At 41.2% G+C, this 10,531-nt stretch overlaps 1 protein-coding gene across 2 annotated transcripts in view; it reads right to left on the bottom strand.

Moving 5' to 3' along the window:
* Nucleotides 1-5,576, bottom strand: part of Kif20b (kinesin family member 20B) — a 59,007-nt gene extending 53,431 nt beyond the window's left edge. For both annotated transcript variants that reach the window (XM_057777936.1, XM_057777935.1), the window contains exons 1-2: nucleotides 5,511-5,576; nucleotides 2,942-3,089 (exon numbers count right to left, since the gene is read on the bottom strand). In XM_057777936.1, coding sequence (XP_057633919.1) covers nucleotides 2,942-3,088 — 147 coding nt within the window. In that variant the 5' untranslated portion in view covers nucleotide 3,089; nucleotides 5,511-5,576. The remainder of the gene's footprint in view (nucleotides 1-2,941; nucleotides 3,090-5,510) is intronic.
* Nucleotides 5,577-10,531: the final 4,955 nt, after the last annotated feature.

Raw genomic sequence — 10,531 nt, forward strand, 5'->3', positions numbered from 1 at the left:
TAGGCATATAGTTCAGTGTTTGAATGACTGCCTAGCATATACAGGCCATGGCTTTTATCAAGACAATTAGATGTTTTTAAAAACATAAATAAGGGAAGGTTTTTATCTCTCTATAGGTAGGGAAGGGAGGGGGAATGCAGTTGTAAAAACTCAGGTCCGTGATTTTAGTAAGTGCTTCAGTAATTCAGTGTCATTCTCAGTCATAGTCAAATTCCTGACCAGCCTACACTAAGTGATATACCTGTCTCAAAACCAACAAAGTGAATTCCTATAATCCCAGGACTCCAAATCTCAAAACCAACAAACTGTCAGGCGGTGGTACACGCCTTTAATCCCAGTACTTGGGAGGCAAAGGCAGATGGATTTCTGTAAATTCAAATCCAGTCTAGTCTACAGAGTGAGTTCCAGGACATCTAGAGCTGTTTCACAGAGGATAAATAAATAAATAAATAAATAAATAAATAGGCCATGCCTCAAAAATAAATAAAAAAATTTATCATAACTGTATACAGTTCACACAGACGTAGAATCTGGGATGTTTGAGTGGCTTCCTTAAACCTGCTGTGTGATCAAATTAGTTTAATTGTAAACTAATTAAAGTGATTTTATTTACATTTAAAAAGGAACAGAAAAAGCCGGGCGGTGGTGGCGCACGCCTTTAATCCCAGCACTCGGGAGGCAGAGGCAGGCGGATCTCTGTGAGTTCGAGACCAGCCTGGTCTACAAGAGCTAGTTCCAGGACAGGCTCCAAAACCACAGAGAAACCTTGTCTCAAAAAACCAAAAAAAAAAAAAAAAAAAAAAAAGGAACAGAAAAGTAAAAATAATTCATAATTCATTATCGTGATAAAGAGCATTCACAAAAATAATCATGAAAGAATGATTTTTAACAACACTTGCACTAGAAATAGCTCTACCCAGTGCAATTTGTAAAAAGACAAAGAAAACACACCCAAATTAGGAATGAAGACGCCTTTTCACATACACAACCATCTACCTACAAAATCTAAGTTACTAAAACCATTAGAGGTCAACACGCAGCATGATACAAATTAATATGCAAAATCAATTACTGCTCTATTTGCAATGGAACAGTTAAAGATTTATTTTAAAAAGCAATACCATTCACAAGAGTATAGAAAATTCCAAAATAGAAATATACAAGAAAAGGCCTATAGACTGAAAGATACAAAACACTGCTAAAAGAAATTAAAGAACCAACCCTAATAAAGAAGACACATCTTGCGCAGTATTTGGAAGATTCAATCCTGTTATGATGAATGTTCCCCAAACCGATATACAGATTCAATGCATTCTTTTTTTTTTTTTTTTTTTTTTTGGTTTTTTCGAGACAGGGTTTCTCTGTGGTTTTGGAGCCTGTCCTGGAACTAGCTCTGTAGACCAGGCTGGTCTCGAACTCACAGAGATCCGCCTGCCTCTGCCTCCCGAGTGCTGGGATTAAAGGCGTGCGCCACCACCGCCCGGCCAATGCATTCTTAAATAAGCATTTTCTTCCCAAGAGCTTTTATGAAGAAACTGATAAACTGATTAAAGTATAAATTACACAGAACGGTGAATAACTCTGAAAAGTTGGAGCACTGACACTACCTGACTTCAATATTTGTTCATGCTTCACAAACTCAGTTTCCTACTGTCAGGAAGATCTACTGGCATACAGGTTGGAAATCTTCAGCTCAAGATTTCTGTGACCCTGCTTTTATATGATCATATCAGTTATTTACTTAATTAGAAGCATTTTGGAACTTTTGCATACAATAGATGTTGTAGGAATTTAGCAGTCACTATATGGGGTAGACATTAGAATGAGCAGATGTTTTTAGAAGTACTTTGGCCTTGAAGAACCCTTGTGGGAAAGTGATTGTTTTCTGTGATTTATAGAATTGTTCTGTGCCCATCCCATGTCTATGATCACAAGAAGCCTCAGGCACACCTGAGACTCCTGTATTACTGTGTATTGCAAATGACACACATTAAAGGACTGGGCCTTGGGGGGCATGTGATGCTCTCCTTCAGTAGGACATGTACATTAGATTAGAGACCTTGTTATGAGAAATAATTTTTTTTATTTATTTATTATGTATACAACATTCTGCCTCGATGTATGCCCGCACGCCAGAGCAGGGCGCCAGATCTCAGTACAGATGGTTGTGAGCCACCATGTGGTTGCTGGGAATTGAACTCAGGACCTCTGGAAGAGCAGCCAGTGCTCTTTACCTCTGAACCATCTCTCCAGCCCCGAGAAATAATTTGCATTAACAATAAATACACCTTTGCACGGCTATTTGGGGTTAAGCCCATCAGAGAGGCTGGATCTTCCTGCTGCCACATAGGCCTTAAAATTTCATCCTGGATTGCCTTTCTTCAGGGGATCCACATTACACATACAGTGCACTCTGACAACGAAGACACTGCAGGTTCTTTCCAGAACAGCACAATAAAGCAAGCGCCACAATAAAGCAGAGCACATGAATATTCCACCAGTTAGTTTAAATACCAAAGGATAAAACCTGAAAATGCTTTTGCTTCAGATGGTTACCAAGTTAGGATACGGGTACCCATGGTCTAAAAATGAACTGTCGCCAGATGGTGGCGGCACAGGCCTTTAAACCCAGCATGTGGGAGGTAGAGGCAGGAGGAACTCAGTTGGAGGTCAGCCTTGTCTACCAAGGAAGTTCTAGGACAGCCAGGGCTGTTACACAGAGCAACCCTTGAAAAACCAAAAAAAAAAAAGAAAAAAAAAAAAAGGAGGAAAGAAAGAAAATGAACAAATGAACCGTTATGTATTTCTCTTTGGTACAGGGCTCCATTGAAAAGTCAGGATACAAGTCTGCTTTAAATATAGGAAGTTTATGGAAACTTTGTGAAATAAACACGTTTTCCCTGGAGCACAATAAACAGGATTTTCCTTACATTGTACTTACCCCAGGGTTTGCAGCAACTAAGGAAAACTCATGAGAGAGATCAAGCTTAATGCCATCAAAATTTATTTCCGAAGGTCTTGCAATTGGGTCAGCACTAAAAACATAAGATGGTCTAGGCAATCCATCTTGATTCAAATGAGATTCCATTCTGAAAGAAGAGCAGTAACCTCTTTAGACAAGTGTAATACATCAGTCTATGAGTCACCCACAATTTGAAGTCTATACTCCAGGGAACTTTGATGTAGTTCAGTTAGTATACTACTTTGCTAGCATGCACAAAGTCCTGGGTTCCATCCCTAGCACAATAAACAGGGTGTGGTGGCATGGGTCTACAATTTCAGCACCAGGGGTGGAGCAGGAAAATAAGAAGTTTCAGATCATCTTAGCTATACAGGTGATCCAAGGTCAGTCTAGGCTAAGCCAAAGATCTCAAAGAACAAAAAAGGAAGGAAGGAAGGAAGGAAGGAAGGAAGGAAGGAAGGAAGGAAGGAAGGAAGGAAGGAAGGAAGGAAGGAAGGAAGGAAGGAAGGAAGGAAGGAAATGATGGCCTAAGCCCAGTTCCCACACCCCTCTAAGGAAAAAGCAGGTGGATCTCTGAGTTTGAAACAAGCTTGATCAATATAATAAAGCCCTGTCTCAAATCAACTGATTACTTAATATAAAAACTTAAAGTTTTCTACTTCCCCCATCAAAGAAATTGGATATCAGAGAAAAAAATTAGACTGTTTCATTTACACTAACAACAAACTATGAAAAGACAAAAGGCCAAAGAATATTGACAAATTCCAAATATACTAATATTGACCACTACCTACAACTATTCATACGATCCAACTCTTAGATAGATTCATCCAAAGACACGCCATGAACAAATGCAATTAGTGAAAGAAGAGTATGAAATATTCACGCCACCTGAAATCCTCATCTCATTAATCAAACAGCATAGAGAATATGTGTTGAATCAAGGTCTTGGATTATTTTCATTACTAAGTATCTTCTCAAGAATGCTGTAAACCAAATATTAACATTCAGGGCTGAAACTCGGTTATTTGCAAAATGGCTTTCAATTTGATTCTTCCAACTTTAAGTAAAAAGTGAAATAATGCATATAAACTTTACATTTAAAATAGAGGACTGGGTCGGGCAATAGTGGTACACACCTTTAATACCAGCACTCAGGAGGCAGAGGCAGGTGGATCTCTGAGTTCAAGGCCATCCTGGTCTACAAGAGTTAGTTCCAGGACAGGCTCCAAAGCTACAGAAAAACTGTATTGGGGAAAAAAAAAAAGAAAGAAAAGAAAGAGAAATAGAGGATTGGATTCTAACCAGAGAAATTCTGGGTACCTGAGGCTCTGGAGTCCATGGCCAGGGCAACCGCCCCCCCCATGATAGATAGATAGATAGATAGATAGATAGATAGATAGATAGATAGATAGATAGATCAGAAAAAAATCAGTAACTGGCAGACACAAATCTTAAACTGAACATGGAATAAAGCTATCATTTAAGTATTAAATCTGAACTGAACATGAAATCACTACAGGGTAAACCTGACCCCCCTCCCAAAAAAAATGAAATATTTTTAAGAATCAACCAGATGTGCCAAGCAGTGATGGCCTCACTCCTTTAATCCCAACACTCAACACTCCAGAGGCTGAGGCCAACCAGTCCACAGAGTGAGTTCCAGGGCAGCCAAGGCTACAGTGAATAACCCTATTTCAAACAAAAACAAAACAAAAAAAATCTACCAGATGAACAATACCAGAGGGGGAAAGGCTGCCACTCTCCCGTCTCTTTGCTTGCTTGTTTTTTTTTTTTTTTTTTTTAAGAAACAACAATCTAAAACATCTACACGGAGATTCCCAATTTGGAAATGGTCATCCACCTACATTTGTTTACGGCAGGCTTCAAAATACCTGTCAACAGAAGTGCCCAAATAAAACTGGCCCACTTCCATTTTCTTTATATACACATAAAACCCAAATAAGCTTATTTTCTAGCGTGACATAAAAGCTGGCCTGAGGGGTGGGGGGAGGGAGGCTGGAGAGATGGCTCAGTAGTTAAGAGCATTGACTGCTCTTCCAGAGGTCCTGAGTTCAATTCCCAGCAACCATATGGTGGCTCACAATCACCGGTAATAAGATCTGGTGCCAACTTCTGTCTGCAGGGACACATGCAGGCAGACCATTGTATACATAATAAATAAATTTAAAAAAAAATAAAAAAGACTGGCCTGTGCCCAGGAAGAGGCCTTGTCCCGGGACGAAACTGCTCACCTCCGGAATTCAGAGAGCTAGATGTGGCAAAAGTCTTTTCCTGTCCTAGGAAAGTACTAATGTCTTTAAATATAACCCGCATCTCCTTTAACAGAGCGGGAAACCAAGGCCCACAGAGGTTGAAGTCTTGTGTGTCTGAACTACCTCAAGTTGCGGCTCAGCCCCCACACCTGCAGTAGCCCCGCTCCCAGACCACGGGCGTGCGTGACGAGCCCGGCCGACGCTGACACTGCCGCGGAGTCGCAGCCTCAGCTCGGTACAAGCAGTCACCCTCCTAAGCGTCAGCTCCTCACCTGCAGCATCCCCGGCCTCCGCCAACCCCGCGAGCAGAGCCAGCACCTCTCCGTTTTCAAATTCAAACAATGGCGGCCAGCAGCGCACTGAACCCTGGGAGCGGGCGGGGCTTCCGGAGAGCCCTAGGAGCTGGGCTAGCGCGCGGGGGACTTTTGCTGGGGCTTCCGGAAAAGGCTTTCAAATCTGGGGGCGGGACTTGGTGGCTGGGCGACCAATGGGCGGCCTGGCTCGGGCTCCTTCTCCGGGTTTCTCCGGACCGTGAGTGGTGTGAGCCTTCCCAGATTCGGTCCTTAAACCCTGGGAGGTGACTGTCGCGAGCTGAGGCCGCTGCCACCACACTTGGGCTCGAGATGCCCCCAGGTGGGGACGAATGGCGGACTAGTCACCTCCGAGTCGTGTCATTCCGGGGCCAGAAAGGACTTGCGACCCGGCACCAGGGTCACTTCCACGTGATCCTACCTGTTGTGGACGAGACAGATTTTTTTTCCTCAAAAGCATTTTAGAAGCATTTCCTTTATGTTTTCTGTTGTCGTGGATGAGACAGATTTTTTTTTTCCTCAAAATGCGTTTTGGAAACATTTCCTTTATCTTTTCTTTTTCCTTTTGGCTTCTCTGAAAGTATTAAACCAGCTACCGCTGCGAGGCGTTGTACTGTGACAGTTTTACCTTAGGCACGGTGTTTGCATTGCCCAATTTTGGGTAAGTGCCCTGCATACTTCTCTGCTTTGAGTGAGGTACTAATTTACTAATACATTCATGTGACAAGGATTTACTACTGAGGTTAGACTTCGCTTTGAATTACGTAAATTGAGCATTTACCTTACTCCTCCCCCTGGCACTAAATTTATGAAAAGGTCATGTTTTATTGTCAGGTCAAGAGAACAACCTTTTAAGACAGGTATTGCTATCGTCCCGTTTTATACGTTCTAAAATATGTAATGGGCACAAAGGGAAACGGAACCGACATTTAAATTTAGCTGAAGAGTTTTGTGGCCCTGCTTTCCTGTGGGCCTAGTTTCACCTATTTTCTTGCGTGGAAGCATTCACGCTTGCTTGACAGTGTTTTCCACCCTTGATACAGCATTTATATCTCCCACGGACTTCTCACTGTCTCATTCAGTTTGCCCACACCACCCCACCCCCCACAGTATAAAATTTGAGAACTAGTTTGGAATAGAAAAGTAGATACAAGGCCAAAAGGAAAAATGAACAAAGAAAGGTAAATATAAAAGGAGGAAAGATCAAAATACAAACTTTTCCTTTCCAAGCTGGAATTTAAGCCTTTTTTTTTTTTTCCTGAAACAGGTTTCTCTGTGTAACATAGCTGTCCCGGAACTCTCCCTGTAGACTAGGCCTATCTCAAACTCACAGAAATTCTCCTGCCTCTGTCGCCATTGTACTGGGATTAAAGGTGTGTGCTACCACCACCCAGCTCCTTTTTTGTTTGTTTGATTTGTTTTTGTTTTTAACAAAAGGTTCTTCTATGTAGCTCTGGCTGGCCTCAAGTTCTGTACCTTTCTACCTCAGCTTCTTTTCAATGCTGAAATCACAGAAGCATTCCAGTACCGCCCAGCTGAATGTCAGCCTTTAATGGACTTTGCTAATTTTCATTGCTCCGGCAGATAACGTCTATTCCCAGGATCGAAATTGTCTACCATACCTCACAGTGCCTTGTTGCCTTTGCCAGTTATTTGCAGTCCTTCATGTGGCACCTTTAAGTATTGGTTTGGCAAACATTTGTTGAAATTTTGCAGTATTCTGAGGTTTAGGGTGACAGAGACGCTAGGTGAGAGGGTGAACACAAAAACAGTGCCTTCTAAGGAAAGATTCAGATGGGGCAACAGTCAAGTCAAAAAAATAAATAAATGAACCAATGCCAAGTGGTCTAAAGGGAATTGTCTTAGGGCTACAAGATTGTGATGGGGAAGCCAGAGCAAATGTTTGATCTGTATCATCAAGGATCATTAGGAATTAACTAGTTAAGAAATGCAAACATTCCAGGCAAAGAAATCATGATACCAGGGGCTGGAGATATGGCTCAGCGGTAAGAGCACTGATTGTTCTTCCAGAGGACCCGGGTTCAATTCACAGCACCCACATGGCAGCTCACAACTGTTCCACAAGATCTGACACCTTCATACCAATGTACATAAAATAAAGTTAAATAAATCATTAAAAGTTTTTTTTTAAAAAAAAAAAGAAAGAAAGAAAGAAATCGTGATACCAGCTAGGCACAAGGGATGAGAGAAAACAAAATCCAGTGGATCACCTTTTATTTGATTCTTATTCTCAGCAGCATTTTCAAGTTTCATGCTTGAAACACTCTTCCCTGGGTTACTGGGATCAGCCCTCTCCCTTTGCCCTTCTGATCTCAACTGCCACAGAGTCTGCTTTCTCTTTTACTCCAGCTCTAAGTTAAAGGAACATCGAGTCCTGAGACCCCTGCTTTCTCTCATGTCTAGTTAGCTTTCTACTTGACAAGTTCATCAACTCTTAAAAACAACATACAGCTGGTAAATTATTCTCAGACCTTATGTCAGCGATCTAACTACATGGAAATATTCTACTTCCCACTTAATGAAGTGTGACACATTCCTGCATAACATGAGCAGCTTAAGACTCTGAAGGTTCCACTGTGGTATCCTAATCCTTTTCCTCCTTGGTTTCTCCCGTCTTGTAAATGACTCCATTGAAAACCAGGGACCCATCATTGTGTCCTTTTCCTTAGCACTCAGTACATATGCAATTGTACATCCTGGCATGTTGTTTTGTTTTGGTTTTTGAGAAAATATCTCATTCTCTAATGCAAAGTAGCCTGGATCCCAACAGTCCTTCCTCATCCTTTCCACTGTTGGAATTATAGGTATGAGCCACTAAAACTGGCCACCTTGGAGTGATTTTTTTATTGATATTTATTGAGCTCTACATTTTTCTCTGCTCCCCTCCCTGCCTCTCCTCACCCTCCTTCAGTCCTCCCCCAAGGTCCCCATGCTTCCAATTTACTTAAATGATCTTGTCTTTTTCTACTTTCTACTTCCCATGTAGATTAGATCTATGTAAGTCTCTCTTAGTGTCCGCATTGTTGTCTAAGTTCTCTGGAATTGTGGTTTGTAGGTTGGCTTTCTTTGCTGTATGCTTAAAAACCACCTATGAGTGAGTACATGTGATAATTGTCTTTCTGTGTCTAGGTTACCTCACTCAAAATGTTTTCTAGCTCCATCCATTCTCCTGCAAAATTTAAGCTGTTGTTATTTTTTTCTGCTGTGTAGTACTCCATTGTGTAAATGTACCACATTTTCCTTATCCATTCTTCAGTCGAGGGGCATTTAGGTGTTTCCAGGTTCTGGCTATGACAAACAAAGCTGCTATGAACATAGTTGAGCACATGTCCTTGTGGCACGATTGAGCATCCTTTGTATGTATACCCAAAAGTGGTATTACTGGGTCTTGAAGAAAGTTGTTTCCTAATTTTCTGAGAAATCACCACACTGGCATCCAAAGGGGTTGTTCCAGCTTGCATTCCCACCAGCAATGCAGGAGTGTTCCCTTTTCCCCACAACCTCTCCAGCATGAATTGTCATCAGTGTTTTTTATCTTGGCCATTCTTACACGTGTAAGATGGAATCTCAGGGTTGTTTTGTTTTACATTTCTCCGATGTCTAAGGATGTTGAGCATTTCCTTAAGTGTTTTTCATCCATTTTAGATTCCTCTGTTGAGAGTTCTCTATTTAGGTCTGTATTCCATTTTTTAATTGGATTATATGATCTTTTGGTGTCCAGTTTCTTGAGTTCTTTGTATATTTTGGAGATTAGACCTCTGTCTGAAGTGGGGTTAGTGAAGATCTTTTCCCATTCTGTAGGCTGTCATTTTGTCTTGTTGACCATGTCCTTTGCTTTACAGAAGCTTTTCAGTTTCAGGAGGTCCCATTTATTAATTGTTTCTCTCAGTGTCTGTGCTGCTAGGATTATATTTAGGAAGTGGTTCCCTGTTCCAATGTGTTCAAGTGTACTTTCCACTTTCTCTTTTATAAGGTTTAGTGTGGCTGGCTTTATGTTGAGGTCTTTGATCCATTTGGACTTGAGTTTTGTGCATGGTGATAGATATGGGTCTATTTTCATTCTTATACATGTTAATGTCCAGTTATGCCAGGACCACTTGTTAAATGTGCTTTCTTTTTTCCATTTGATATTTTTTTTGCTTCTTTATCAAAGATCAGGTGTTTGAAGAGGTGTGGATTGATATCCAGGTCTTCTATTCAGTTCCATTGGTCCTCCCGTCTGTTCTTGTGCCAATACCAGGCTGTTTTCAGTACTGTAGCTCTGTAGTAGAGTTTGAAGTCAGGAATTATGATGCCTCCAGAAGTTCTTTTATTGTACAGGATTGTTTTGGCTATCCTGGGTTTTTTGCTTTTCCATGTGAAGTTGAGTACTGGTTCTTTATAGGTCTTTGAAGAATTTTGCAGGGATTTTGATGGGCATTGTGTTGAATCTGTCCTTGAAATAATTTTTAATTTTAAGATTTGTGTTTGTTTATGTTCATGTCTGTTGGCCTACATGTATGTATGTGCAGCTCTTGTGGCTTCGCTCCCCAATGTGTCCTACTTATATAAACTATAAAAGATGGCTTGAGACTTCACTACTAGCCAGAACCATGTCTGTGCAAGGTTCTCTGCCCTACCCTACCAGTTTTCTCAAGTCGTTGGTTTGAACATTGACTATTTCTTTGCCTTTGTATCAGTGATAAAATAAAAATCTCAGTTCAAAGTCAATGAAGATGATTCTGACTATGAAGATGGACACAAGAAAGGAAACACAGTGCTGACATTTCAAGGCCTTCCCTCACTGCTCATACTCTGTCAAATACACGAAACCATATCACCCAATGGAACATTCTATTTGGGATTACCAAAATGCAACTTCTTAAGACCCAAATGGCAATGCTACAGAGATCACATGTGGCATTGGGTTGGAAACAGCACAAGGTGGTGCTAATAGACTTTACACAGTATCCGTGGCAACC

This window comes from Chionomys nivalis, chromosome 8 (genome assembly GCF_950005125.1).
Source record: "Chionomys nivalis chromosome 8, mChiNiv1.1, whole genome shotgun sequence".
Classification (NCBI taxonomy): domain Eukaryota; kingdom Metazoa; phylum Chordata; class Mammalia; order Rodentia; family Cricetidae; genus Chionomys; species Chionomys nivalis.